The 15,467-nt window shown below is 35.7% G+C and overlaps 1 protein-coding gene across 1 annotated transcript; it reads right to left on the bottom strand.

The window, feature by feature from the left end:
• Window positions 1-388: 388 nt before the first annotated feature.
• Window positions 389-8,706, bottom strand: LOC118243749 (retinol dehydrogenase 8-like). Its single transcript, XM_050712398.1, is given in 7 exon segments — window positions 389-975; window positions 1,892-1,912; window positions 1,914-2,076; window positions 3,727-3,820; window positions 5,356-5,531; window positions 6,774-6,939; window positions 8,085-8,706. Coding segments are annotated over 7 exon segments (951 nt in total). The 5' UTR covers window positions 8,182-8,706; the 3' UTR covers window positions 389-741.
• Window positions 8,707-15,467: the final 6,761 nt, after the last annotated feature.

The following is a 15,467-nucleotide window of genomic DNA, read 5'->3' as shown; positions in this document are numbered from 1 at the left end:
CCCTGGGCCAGGGGCCCCTGGGGGTACCGCGTCCCGGGTGGTGCCTGGCGTCTGGGTCTGTGCCGCGCTGCGCGCGAGGCGGGGCTTTTGTGTAAGCAGGAAATAAAGTCACAGCGCCCCGATGAGAAATGACCCCGAGAATGCGCCGACGTTACTTCCTCCTGAGCAGCCCCATCGCCATGAGCTGCCACGCGGAGGTGCCTTTTTAAGAACTTACTGCCCGTAGCGCATAAGGGTAGGGGTAACTGTCACGTGCAAAGGAAGCATTAAGGAAATGATAAGTCGAAATAATAAACGTGCCAATTGTGACATTTTAAGATTGATTAGACTTGCAGGTACAATATCAGTAAACAGTCTTGATTCCTGAATGAGAATGCTACTGCGATTGAAGGACTACTATACTCAAGTAAAAAAAAGCTGTTGTTAAGAATCAGTAAGTAATTTACATACAGCACACACCGCAGTCTGTGTTGTTACATTCTAATAAGTGAAGGATCACAGTTTAATATTAAATACTTAAGAATTAGTCAATGCTTGTTTCCATGAAAACAAATCTCTAAAAAGCAAGCACTAAGCAGACTAAACCTATAGTTAAGAGGATTTTAATTTTAAGGTCCTGCAACCTAAAGTTCAAGATAAATGCATTGAGATTAATGTCTTTGAGCTTACATAAAATCATAAGTGAAGACATTTAACAAAATAGTAACTATAACAAATGTTCCGGTTTACACAATCTCATGCTTATTGTGAGGGTTTTCCCAGGTCAAAGCTCTTTCTGCTTCTCCACCTTAGCAATTTGATAAAGTTAAGACTTGCACTGAAGATTTTGTCATGATGGAAAACCATTTTGTAGAATATATCAATGGGTAGATCTCCATTTGGATCTGCGTATTTTAGAGTTGTCATCGGAGTGTACAAGGTGTTGGTCTGATGGCGAAAAGGTGGGTTTTCTGCAAGAATTATCTTTACTGTATGCTGTCAAGAAAGAAAAATTAGATCTTTAAAGAACCCTTATCAAAATAGTAAATTAAACATTTAGTTTTCAGTTAAGCAGAGGAAAAGTGGAAGAATAAAGTTTTAGAATTGTGTAAAATGCTGCATGTAGTTTTATGAAGATTTCATTAGATTTTTTTCTTAAAATAACGTTAAAGCCAGAAGTACTTACTTATTCATAGTCCTATTTCTGTTCATCTACACCATGATGATAGCACTTTACACTTAAGTATCCTGCATAGTCCTCCAAAGTTATCCCTGTAGGCCCACAATAGGTAGATACTTTCTCTTACTGTTGACTGGAAAAGGATCAGAACAGTGCACTTTGCAGCAAGATCAGGGAAGCTTCAACTGACACTTAAAGCTCCTCGTTAGTAGCCAGCATCTGAAATTGTCATCCCCTTCCATATCTTGCCTAATCTTGTCTTTCTGCAGACAGCCCTAAACACCAGGAACTACGTCCAGGTATTTTCTATTATGCCTCGGTGGTGTGGGGTAGCCAAGTGAACTTCATATTAGCCTCGCATTAGTGAAGGGATTGTTAGTGAGATGGAGAGGCTTGAAACAAAGGTTCCCAAAGGTGGGAACCCTGCAGAGACAGAAGGTAGCACTGCAGAAAGCCCAGACTTCACTAGATGGTCTGTGTCCACAGTCGCATGTAAGTTACAGTTCACAGTAGTCTTAAATTGAAAAACGAACATTCTTTTAATGTTCTTATTGATTTTGTTTTAAAACTTGAAATTCTCTCAAGGTTTTAAAAATTATTTTAAATTACATAAATTCCATGTAATTAAATCTTAACACTTCTACAAAAAACAAAAACAAAAAAAAAACACCAACCAACCAGTGCATTCTTAAATTAAAAATACACAAGAGGAGAGATTTGTTGGTAGGTTACCTCTGCAACATCCTCAGCACTTTTGTCCCAGGCTCTGGAAAATTTGTTTGTAATTTTTAAGGTAAATATTAGTAAACATCTCAGCTGTTTCCTCATCTGCAGCTGAAAGATCCATTTTCATACCATCTTCAAACACTTTTCTTTCAAACTCTGTAATCACTGGGCCTGGTTCAATCAGACTTAACCTGTTCAAAAGCCAAGATATACTGGTTACGGACTATTCTCCTCATGGGAAACACACCTCTCTATACTTCTTTAAAAAGTATATTAAAGAACTGCAGTCTTGAGTATGTGCTAGCAAGCAATGTTAACATTGTATTTTGACAAGGTCATCAATAACACATTATTGAATTTATTCAATGAATATTGAATTATTGAAACTCCTACCCATCCTCATAGACCAGAAGATCTGTAGAGCTTAAATTTCAGGGAAGCACAGCAACTTAATTCATATGGAAGTGAATACAGTTGCTACCTGCTGTCTCACAGCTGTACAATCTGAAGATGATTTATCCGCAAGAATTTCAGAAATACGAAGAAAAAATAACTTCAGGATCATTAAAAAAATATATATTCTCTGGACAAAATCCTACATAGATTTTTCTATAGCTTTCTCATGATAATATTAGAAGTAGATGAAAGTTGCAAAAACATGGATTTTCTTTGTCAAGCTGTCAGTATTACATAATTCAAGACTCCCCTACAATACCATATAAAACAAAATATGGAGAATTTTGCTGTTGATAGACTGATTTGGCTGCTGCCAAATATGGAAAAATTGATTTTGATACTGGTCAGCTCTTTTCTGGTTCTACTCTCAGGCAGTAATTATCCCCAGTCACAACTTCTAATAAAACACTCCTTGCGATAGGACCTCTTCGTAGGGTTGAATTTTGGGCAGGCTCTTCTTTAGAACTAAATCTACTATTGACCTTGACAGCAGAATTCCAACTGCTGCTGCCTTTTCTCCTGCATCACTCTTCACACTGGACCTTGAACTTTTCCTGTACTACATTCTGCACACTACATTTTTTAAACCTTCTTTTTTCTGTTTTTGCTTTGTATTATTACAGTACTCATTTTAAATCTCTCCAGGCTTTTCAGAGATTTATGCAAAATCAAAGTTTGGAGGCAGCTTTGTCTCTGTAATCCCATGACAGCAGCTGTCTCTTCTCCCGCTGTATAGGAGCTAAACACTCAAGCATACAGAGACGCAAGGGATGTTTAACAGTTGTTGGACTTCACTCAAAGAACAGTGGGAGAATTATACCAAAGTGAATATATGTGACAAATCAAACACTAAAGTCCCACAGACAACGAACAGGACCGTTCTCTCAAATACTGTCTTAAACACTAAAAAATAGTACTGCATTCTTGTTGCTTTCCTCCCACCTCCTGTCCTTATAGCAATCTCATCCTGTGTTCCTTTCTGATGAATTTCTACATGCTCTCTTTGAGCCCTTGACCTTTTTTATCTTGATCTCTAGAAAGGACTATTATCCTTTTAAAAGGAAAATATTACAGGTTTACTTTATAATTTTATTTCTATGATATTATATGCAAGAATCTGTTTTCAGAAGTATTAAATAGAGTATATTTTATCCAAACCTAAAAACCTCTAACTGTCTATAAGGATGTTTATTTTAGTATCAAAACTACTTGCTTATGTAGTGTGAAGACTGTGGACACTTCGATGCCTTTTTTGATGTATGATTTCCACGGGTTTCCCAGTCTGTTTCTCCTAAATAGCAGGAAGCTTTAAACATTTGTGCAGTAACTCTGAATATATTTAAAACTGTCTAAACTGTAATTTACACCTGTGGATTGATACTTACTGCAGTTTGAACTTGAGTGCTTGTATAGCTAAACTTTCGCAAAATCCTTCCACCGCAAACTTTGATGCAGCATAAACATCATTAAATAAGATACCTGATGGTACAAATAAAACAGCCTGAGAATGCGATCATATTCAACATGCAAGTAGTTTAGTTTTAACACTTGTTTTCCTAGCAAGACTGTAGAAATTCTGGGAAAATACATTAAGAAAATCCTTGTGGATACTGGTCTAATGAGACAGTTCATAAGTAATAGTAGTTTAATATTATGAGTAGTTAAGTAGTATTAAATACTGCTGGGTTGTTTGTTTGTTTTTGCATATGTTCTCAAAATTCCTCATGCTAAAGCATGCTTGACTAACCTAATGCTTTTCCTCTTTCTAGCCGATACTGTGATCTCTCTGGCTGCTATTAAATATTCTGTAGTCTACTGGATAAGTGTATATACATACAATACCACCTGCACTATTTATCAACAAGACTTTGAGCAGGCTAGAGATAAACACAGAAACTGAGCAGATTTGATTATGCAAGAGATCCATCTTGCATCTGAGGGGCTTAGGGCCATGGAGTTGATCAGGGGACTGGAGCACCTCTCCTATGGGGACAGGCTGCGACCTGGAGATGTTCAGCCTGGAGAAGGCTCCAGAGTGACCTTACTGCAGCTTTTCAATGTTTAAAGGGAGCTTATAAAAAAGATGGAGAGCAACTTTTTGCTCAGTCAGATAATGACAGGACAAGGGGGAATGGTTTTAAACTAAAAGAGGGGAGATTTAAATTAGAGGTCAAGAGGAAATTCTTCACTCAGAGGGTGGTGAGGCCCTGGAACAGGTTGTCCAGAGAAGCTGCGGATGCTCCATCTCTGGAGGTGTTCAAGACCAGGTTGGATGGGGCCCTGAGTAACCTCATCCAGAGGGAGGTGTCTCTTAAATGGTCTTTAAGGTCCCTTCCAATCTGAGCCATTCTATGACTTGGAAAAGGCAGTACAGCAATCCAATAACCACACTTGCAGTTTGCTTTAGGACACCTGCTCACCAGAATAATCCAGGTTAAGATCAATGCCAGTGCCTTAGTAATTGAAACAAATATAGTCAAACCAGAGGGAACGGTAGAAACATCACTTTTTTGCTAGAATTAGCTCTGTGAAACTTTATGAGGGGAAACTTTACCAAAGATGGTACAGTTGTCCAGGACATGACTGGAGTTTGTCCCATTAACACAGCATAGCAAGTGTGTTTGCCTGTCCCCATAATCCTTTCCAACAGGAAAGTGAAAAGTAATATTACTAAATCCTGTTTTCCAGGTAATCTCTAGTAATTAAAATAATAATAATAAAATAAAAAATAGAATGTGAGTTAAAACTGATAGCCTTACTCCCATGAAAAAAGAATTCACTCCACAGCTTTTGTTGTTAAAATATCTTGAGAGTAGTTGTGCATAGTAACATACTACTGGGTTACATAAAACACCAGATCTAAATGCTATGCTTCCTGGAGTTTTAGCATTACAGAGCTCAATAAATAGATATGCTAACTCCTACATTTTTTGGGGGGAAAAAAAAAAAAAAAGGTGTGCTCTAGATTGTACATACTGAACTTTTAGATTAAACAAAGAAAAAAACCACTTTGCCTTGTATTCCCATAACACTGCTTATTATAACTATATGCCCGCTCTTTCTCCTCTTCATGTCAGGCAAAATCTCCTTCAGGAGTCGAACCAGTCCAAAGAAGTTGGTATCCATCACCATTTTCATTTCATCAATGGTCTGACATTCAATTGGTCCAATAAGCCCCATTCCAGCATTGCTAACTGCACAAAATGGAAGACAACAGTGACCAATAACATCCCTAAACATTAGCTTATCTTTACTGGAAAGCATTTAGAAGTAAAATAAGGATTAGGGATTAAATAATCCTTAGAGAAAGGATTAAAACACAAAAGATATTATTGTGTTAGTCAAGCTCTGCAAATACACTTCTCTATTTTTATTTTTTGATTAATTATGGTTTTAATTCAATTAAAAAATCCAATTACCTGATATTTTGCATTTTAACCAATTTATTTCTGATCAGTCCTTTTTCTTTAAATTAGAAAAGGATTACAGGAAAATGAGCCAAGAATCATCATTATGTGTTCATCATTCAGTAGCATAAGTTAGAGGCTCCAGTCAATGCCCATATCAATGAATACAAGACTTCAATCTATTCCAAAAGGTGCTAAACTAGGCCATATTTTAGTATGCCTTTTAGGTTTTTCTTTGCTTTAAAAATTCACGTCTTCAAAAGAAACTTGTTTGTTTTTTGTGTGTGTGCATGTGTCTCCTAGGTGTTTATAAGTGGGGAATGACTGATAAAACTGGCATGCTGCAATAAAACTACCGTGTCAAATTGGAGCATAATACAGACTGCAGACAAATTTTCTTAAACAGTTCTTTAATGAGTTCTCAAAATGAAGACAGGTCCTTGATTTTCTCCTAGAGATTTCATTGCTGAGAATATAAGCATCTTTCTTCTATTACTATTTATTTTTAGCAAAACAGTACAAGAAAATTTCTTGCTAAATGATTTGCACAGTAGAACTATAATTCTCAATAAAAAATTAAAGTACTCTTACTCTGCATTTGTTCTTTTACTTGCTAATTACCAAGTGCTATTGCTTTCTTAGTAGACAACACTATTATTATAACACTACTTTATTATAAACAGAGCTGTGCTTCATCTATAGGGCAGAAAGTTGTACATGAAGACACAGATTTAGGCAAAAGTCCTATTCTCACACTTACTAAAAAACTGCATCATCTTATCCAAGACATTTCTTTTCTGTGATCAAGTTTCTCCTTTGTAAATAGGAGAAACAAGCTTCCCTGCTTAAGAGAAGCACAGTGAGATTTAATCCACGTCTGCACAAAGCCTTAAGAATCATGAATAAATTAGGCAATTATTATTAATTTGATCATTTAAAAAAAATACACTAATGAAACTTCTCCAGAGTATTTGAAGAGACGATAAACAGAAAACTTATCTGTTCACAGCATACACATCTTGTACTTGCCTAGGACATCAATCCTTCTGTCAGGGATACTATTCACACAAGTTTTAATGGACTGTTCATCGCAGACATCCAGTTGTTTTATTTCCAGGGTTTTGCCCAGCCTGCGACCTGCAGCTTCCTCAAGTGCCTCCTTCTTGGCCAGATTCCGCATTGTGGCGTACACTGCAACACGTCAGAAGCAATAGTTAGTCACAAATAAAACCTTTTCTGTGGTAGTGTTAGAGACATATTAAACAATATTTTTTTCATTCATATCTTAAATATCATTGATAAAACCCAGTTAAAAACTCGAAGTAGAAAGAACTTATTTTCAATGCATATGACACTATTTTTCCAGAATCTCGTTCTGAAACCTTCAAGGAATCTAAAAGAAGAATTAAACCAGTATGCGCAATGTAAAACATGCGGCATGAGAAGACACTACTATCAGCAAAATTTAAAGCAATGGGTACCAAGTCAGGCTGCTGAGTCATTTTTAATATCCAAACACAATATTGGAATACAGATTTTTTTTTTTTTAAAAGCACTGCCAACATGTTTAGCAGAAATACCATAACTTTATTAAAAAAAAAAAAGTGGAAGACATCTAGTTCCTCAGATTGCAAAAAATGTTCATTTGTGCAACCTACTTCTCAAATTTGAAATTAGTTTTACCGTTCTTATGCCCTAATTACCCAAAAAACTATGAATCTGCATCCAGCCACTTGGCAGTAAAATACCGTAAGAATAAGCTTGAGAAACTGATTTTCTACAGATTGCTGTATTTACTTTGCCATCCATTTTCAGTCATAGCAAATATCCCATTTTGCAGCAGAAAGAAATCCCAGTCCTTTTCTCACACTTTTATGGGTGCACAGCATTGGAATAATGAATCACACTTCAGGGAAAAAATGTAAATTTAGAATTCTTTTCCTAAATTAATTTTGTTGGTCTTCCAATTGGCATGCATGCTTCATTCAACAAAATTTAGTAGCTAGAAGCAAAGTTAACTGTGTGAATGCATATCCAGGCAGTACACTGCAGACATTTTCAACTATTTATGGTGGGGCTTTTTGTAATCTAATTTTGTAATCAGTTCAAGTAGGTGTTCAGCTTTGATACAGGTACAGAAATACCATCTGCTTAGAGGAAGCAGTCTATTTTCACTGTATTGCATTTTCTTGCATGGTAGAAGGGGGTTAAACGGGAAGCAATCACCAGATTGAATACAGTCAGCTCTGATAAATCATGGAGGGAGGGAAGAGAATATTGCATTGAAGAACGTACACATATATATAAATAAAGATAAATAACAGAAATATTGTTACCTTTAAATCTTTTCTGTTCATCTTTTGCCATTTTTACAGCTAAGGCCAGTCCAATTCCTGAGGAGCAACCTGTAATGAGGACATTTCTTTTTGCCATCCTTTTCACTGTGTGGTTCAAGCAAGAGTTCTTGCTCAGAGGCACAACAACCTAAATGCAGCTACAGTATAATGTCACTGGCCTTTAATGCAATCTGCAGCTTTCCTGAGTCAACAAATCCCAAAATGCACACCTGGACCCTGCATGATTAAGGGATAATCTCCAACTAGACAAAAACAGAAACAGATGCTCCTACATGAGCTTATAATCTGCATTACCAATATGGACAATATTTAATATAAAACTTGATTAGTCTTTGAAATGAGACATTTGTAAACTACATATGATTTTTTAAATAGTAAAATAATCATTTTGCACATTACTGGAAGAAAAAGCTTTGCCACAATTACAACTGCCACTAGAGACAACCAGTCTCTGATGTGAGTGCTGGACTCAACACTAATGACAAATACCCAAAATACGATCCCTTTGCTAAAGGTGTTCAGAATTTCAATGCTTACAGCACCCTCCACATCCTTTTGAAATAGAGCAGCGCTTGAATTTATTCCCTGATATCTTATTACTATAGACATGTTTGTAACTAAAAGTCCTAACGGGCTTTATAGAAAAAGTAAACTGAAAAGTATGCTGTCGATTTGGAAGGAGACAAGTTATTTAGACAGATTTCTCACATTTATTTTTGGCACTGTTCCCATACAAGAAGGGGGAAAGTGAGCAAGCATGCTAGCAGTGAAGAACAACTAGAAAGACACTAAACTGACCAGCTTCACTATATCCTTGCAATCAGTGAAGTCTTTGAACGTTTTCTATTCTCCAGCTGACAAGTTGAAAGAAAAAAGTTTTCCAAGAGACAATAACCCCATGTTAATACAATACAGTTCAGAAGAATTAACTTAGTTTTCCAGGATTTGTGTAGATGTAAACTAGTTAGTAACTCAAAAGAGTAGAACTCTACAGAAATGCTTCACTGAAATGATGTTAGCTTTCCAGACAAACTAATGTTGACAGTAAAACAAATGAAATCATTAACCTCTCAGACCTGCGACACAACATCTAAACACAACACAACATCTAAAGTTAATGGGAAATTTTAATTATGTTTCTACTTATTTACCAGGTTTGACCCAGGGCTTTACCAAAGAAGTTAGTATTCAGATACATGATTTTACCGCAAATGCTGTGTAGCTGATTCAGCCATTAGGCAAATTCCTATTGCTGCTCATGCACATTTATATTTAGTGCATGTAGGAGGGGCAAGCAAGGCTTCATGCAATACTACGTTAGTGGAATTCCACTAGTGTGGTGATGCAACTGTAATTACAGATAGGATATATTTTCCCCTTGAAATCTTGGTTTGAAGGGCTTTAATGTTCCTTTGCTTCAAAAGACCAGTCTGAAGTTTGATGCACAGATTTCTAGCCTGAAGGCAAACTGATCTGCTTAACAAGAGGAAAAAAAATAATATTTTTTCAATTATGCTCGTCAAATTAATTTTACTGGTTTTAATTTAGTGTTATGTAGAGGAGCAGATAGCTTGTTCTGAAATACGTCATACAGTAATTTCCCCAAGTAAACAGCAGTTTTTGCTACATTATAATTTTTATAATAGAAAAATAAATACACTGAAACTGCAGAAATATATACTTCATATGAGTGTATCTTGAACTTAACAACAGCTGCAAAGTGTGTGCCTGATTTTGTATAACCACTGGAAGTAGAATATTTGGACTTGGAGCATGTTTGAATAACTAGTTAAACTAACCTACCTGCTACCAAGGAGGTTAGCACACCTCCACCTGCAGAGTTTCTGAAATACAACAGTTTTTTTTGTTTTGTTTTGTTTTCTGTCTGAGATGCACTCTTAAAACACTAAACACCTCATTCAGGCTTAAGCCTTACATTAATTTTTGTTCTTCTCTGCTCTACATTAAATGCCATTGCTAACTGGATATTCTGAACTACCAATCTCATATCTTAATGCGCATAAATCATGCTTGCATTAATCAGACTCACATTTATGCCTCTCATATTTGCAGTTTCTGGCACTTATGTAATATAAGCGCTAAAGACTGTGGTCACTAGCCATTTATACTAAATTGTGTAATACTTCTGGAAAACTGTTTTAGTTTGTAAAGAAACAGTCAAGCCTTATGGCCCCGTCCCACACATCTCTGCATCTGAAAGACACTGGTTGGAGTGAAGCACACAGATTTTCCCAGCATCTATTAATGACCAAATCAGTGACCTAAAATGTCTTACACACAGGTTCATTCTAATAAACATAAAATGTTACAGGGACAGTATCTTAAGACAAACAAATGAACAACAAAAAACTATTCCCAAAGAAAAACTGATAGAAAGATAATACCATTTTGCTCTTAATAGATGTGCCACACACCTACATCATTTTAAATCCTAGGGGGGAAGAGGGGACGACATGACACTAGAGGTGAAATTTAATTCCTACAATTCAAGTTACTTAAAAATAAAATTTATTTCTGAAAAATAAAATAAGTCAATTTTTAAGGCAATAATCTCAAAAACCATTGGAAAAAGCAAGATAGGCTTTTGCATCAGTAAAAATACATTCATAATTTACAAACACAACGTTAAACTTTCCTCTTTGAATGCACTATTATGTTGCCAGCAACAGCATTCGTGGGTTACTGCTTGTCCAATAGCCAACATTTCTTCCTTCATAGTTCTTGCCCCTGCAACAAAATATCTTTGATCAGAAACTTCAAACTTCCGAGTTCAATTTACCCTATCTAAATCCTTTTGCACTAAGATGTTACTTTTTATTTTGAAGATCTGTCTTAACAAATTAAGCGAACTATGTGCAGGTCTCAAGTCCATGGCTTCTTTCTCGAATTCTGCCTCCTAGACTTAAGTTATTATTGCATTCCTGTTTACTGTTCTGTCAACCGAAGTGCATTTGCTTTCAAAATAAATAAATGTTAAAAAATTTGTAAGCAATGTTAAGTTTTAAGAGAAGTGTAATAAAATATTATGCAGCGTATTTTGAGAAGAAATATTAATATACAAATTCTCCACAAAATTGTAGAATTTGAAGGAGTACTGTCTTTTGAAATAACTGCACTGTGTAAGGCTTAAGGTTTCTCTGTGAACTGGATTATTGCGTTTCAGTTCCTCACAACTTAAGATTCTAAAAATTCATGATGTGTTTTTAAAAAACATATCGACAGTATCAAAGTGCTTCCACCATGTGAAAGGAAAAAAAGCCTATGATTTCTACCATTAAAGCATCTTATTTAAAAAATCTTATTAAAATAAATGTTAAATATTCTGGATTTTATAAAGTAAACAGAAATGCGTGGTCAGTTATAGTATGCTTTTTGTTGTTAATTTCTAAGGGGCTTGGCTTTTTCTCCTCCTTTAAGAACAGGCTTGCATTCTGGACTTAATTATTTGGCAGTACATTTATAAAAAAAAAAAAAAAACCAGAAGTATGAGCTGATCAACAAAATGGTTGCTCTCATACAGGATTCACAGCAGCTACATTTACAATAGCCATTACTGTGGCCCATATCAGCCAGTCTAATATTTGGTAACATCATAATATACTGTGGCTCCTGTTAATTATACCTATAAAAGCCATTATGTTGCATCTATTCCCTATTAGCTAGATGCTTATTCTTAAGGGAATGCTATAAATGGAGTACACAGACATCTGTAAGTAGCACATAATAAGCTTAGAGCTAATGAATGAAAGACTATTACACATACTTCTAATTATTTATACCATGTATTAGATGTCTCATCTTCCTCATAGCTTTCTGCATTTTATATGACCACTTTTATACAGACCACTTTTTGCAAAAAAAATTTTTTATATACATATATATATATATATATATATATATATATATGTAAACATCAAGCTCTAAAGGCATAGATATACAAAAATGGATTGGGACTAAGTGACACACTCAAGTCTTAGATGACACAGAATCCTCCTATTGTCCTTCCACGTCTTTCACATAACAAAACAAAAAAAAAGCCCTCTATAGTTCTATAATACCCTCTATAGTTCTATAATACACAGGAAGCTGGGAAAGATGAACTTTTTTTAAGCCTTACAGGCCTAAATTTACATGCATTTTAGTTATTTCTAGTTTCTCAATAATTATTACAAATAAAGCAAAAGCAAGTAACGCAAAACCAGAACTGGGTAATTCACTTTGTTCAATTCTCTTGGTTAAAGATCCTGTAATTGTTTGTGTGTGCAAAAATCGCCTTAGATGCTTTACGCATAATGGCTAGTTAAGTCAACTTACCTCAAGCAATGCTTCACTTGCAGCATGAAACATTTCATCTCTAACCTGAAGTTGTTGTTGCAGATTAGTAACAGTATCTTGAGCCTCTTCTAAATCTCGCTTCATCTGTTGCAACTGTCCACTTAGATGATAAGAACCAAATTTTTGGTGTTGTGTTGGTATCTGCCTTTTTGCTTGGTCGTTCGGATGAGCACACTTCTCAAGTTTAAGAAATATGCCAAAAACATTGTAAAAGTTAAAGACTTACATTTAAGGAAGAAAAAAAGTACTTAATTTTTTTCTTACTTCAATTATCGTTATTAACAAAATTTTATTTCTCACTTCAGTAAGAAATTTGGCCACAGAAGTTAATTTGTCATAAGAGTCATCTACCATTGTAAATTAAGTCAAATCTTTTTCTTTTTAATAAAAGAAAGTTACTTCAACTTCCCAGAGAGTGCTGTTGTAACAAGATCTTCAACGCAGATTAAAGCAAAGCAAAAACAAAATGAGTCAACCGAAAAATCTGTGCCCTGGTTATTTTATGAATCTCAAAAGGGCAAGAGTGGACCAGGAGAGAAATCAATCCAGCAAGGAAACAATCAGATAACAATTTATAACCTGCACTGTAACAGGCAGGAAAAGTTGTGTATTAAGAATGAGAGAGGCTATAACCATCCCTCTTAACACCCACCCCCACCGCTTTCCCCAGATACATTAGTAATTGACATTTTAGAACTTGCACAAAGGTAGAAGATTGGTCAGTGAGTCTGCCATAAACATCACTGAAGTAGAAAGATTTCTCTTACATGATATTATGACAGACACCATTTTCAAACACAGAAGCAACCACATAATATTCTGAATGGAGCTAGAACCTCTGTAATGTACTCATTTTTTATACAGAATGTTTCTTAAAAAAAAAAAAAAAAGAACATTTCCCAGCATAAATGGTAAACAGTAGAGAGAATCTCATTAGAGTTATGAGCTTCATAGACTATTTATCTTACATCTTTGGATTGCCATTTTCTTCTGACTTTTATTTTTGCAACTTTAATTTGGTGTAGCATTTTGTCCAGGTGTACTTCTTTGAGAAAGACACAACATTATCACAAGAAACTATCCTTGATTGCATTTATATCATTCTCACTGAGAGTCTGAAGAGTCCAGTAATACACTGGATTCATTCTTTTAGGATTTAGCCATTTCATGACATGAGGATAATCCCTGCATATATGAATTTATTTTTGATTAAATGTGGATCTTATATTTTTAGAAGGTAACTCCATACACAACTAGATACTTCCTCAAGGATCTGGTACCTTTGAAATCTAGTTGATGCATAAAAACCCAGAAGCCATAAATGGCCTTTGAGGCTCCTACCTTCTCCCTGTCCAAATAAAAGTGGTTGATTGAAAGCAGTTCTGACTAAGCCTATCGGCTACTGCTTCAAAAGAAGGTGTATGTGTATTCTTTTAACAGACTACTTTTTTTGTCTGGGAAGGAAGCGTTTAGTCAGCATTTGTTCAGGCACTAGGTAGGAGATCCTTTCTTGTCCAGTCCTTGACTGTTCTAAATCATCTCCTTTAACAGAAGTCAAGGTGGAAGAACTGACACTGCTTCAATCTGCAGTGAAAGAACCTTCATATCCAGGTGGGACACAGCCAAGCCCCCATGCTCGAGAACACAGATCAAATACCTTCAGTGATAGAAGACTTCTCGGATGTCTTATTCCGAGACAAGGAATAACAAAGACAACATAATCAAAATGGCAGGAGCAATTTCAGTTCTAGTGCTTACCTCTCTCTGACAAGCATCTTTAATGAACATATTTCTGCAGAAAGCCTGTTTATCTCAGATTGCATTTGTACTTCTAGCTGAGCTTCACGAACTTTGGCAGCACCCAGTTCTTCTGCCAAACGGTTTGCACGAGATTCCTGAAAGACAGTAAGAGATACTATAAATCATGCCTGTACCTGAAAAATACTGTAAACACAAAACATTATTTCCACCTGAAAAAAAATCACAGGACATAAGTGAATCAGTTTCTCTGTTTTCTGCAAAGAAACACAATGAGGTTACCCATTTCCTTCTTTCTTTGTATGGAATCAACATTAGGACAAGGCCTAGAACATGGTAGTCATCAAGGTGCTGCTACCTTCTTGTTTAGCTCATAAGCCAAACATAAGCCTACTGAATAACACTGGCAGAGTCATACTCCTTTAAGTAAGAGGGAGTTTGCTTGCCATTAACGTAGTTACACAGGTCAAGCAAGAAACTTCAGAATCTAGAATGTTTTCTAGAGATTGCACAAACAGGAAATGATTACCTGAGATAGATGGTAATGAAGTTGCTTTCATAAATTATTTTTTAAAAAAATCTCTGTATGAGAACACTCTTCCAAAGCTTAGACAGGACCACATAGCTGCAGCACTATGTTTCTAGATATTGAAAACTGGCAAAGACAAAAGTACACTTTCACAAATGAATGCTCCCTCCTAACTTACAATGTTCTCTCATTTTCTTTCTAATTTTCTTTTTTCATAACTGGTGTTACAGAAGGAGTAGCTGTCTTCAAAGGAAAACAGGAACTGCAGTTGGGTCTGACCTGTGTACTAGAAAGAGGAAAGACAATGGGCAGACAGCTACTGTGTGAGTTCTGATTTAGTCTAGTTCCTTGCAGATATTTAGTTATGGAAATATACCAGCTATTTCCCCTTTCTGTTCCCTATACCAAAGGAAATACCACTTCTTGGTGAAAAGCTTGGTTAACTCTGGTAAGTAATAACAAAAAACACTGGCAGCGATTTCATTTTTAAATCTGGGCATTTCTTTTGTCCATTATTACCTAGAAAAAAAAATGAAATTTTCTCTTTTCAGAACTGAAAAGAAGGAAGCTACTAATTACTGTGAAATGCAAGGGAAAACAGAATTTGGACACTCCCACAGAGTGGGAGTTCAAAACAGAACTACAATATGCATATTACAAACTTTAAGCCCTAAACAAATGCATCCTTTCCAAAAAAAAAAAATAATTTTAATACCTAA

Source organism: Cygnus atratus, chromosome 8 (assembly GCF_013377495.2).
Source record: "Cygnus atratus isolate AKBS03 ecotype Queensland, Australia chromosome 8, CAtr_DNAZoo_HiC_assembly, whole genome shotgun sequence".
Taxonomy (NCBI): Eukaryota; Metazoa; Chordata; class Aves; order Anseriformes; family Anatidae; genus Cygnus; species Cygnus atratus.
Note: the sequence above shows the minus strand (reverse complement) of the source record. Positions and strands in the feature narration are given on the sequence as shown.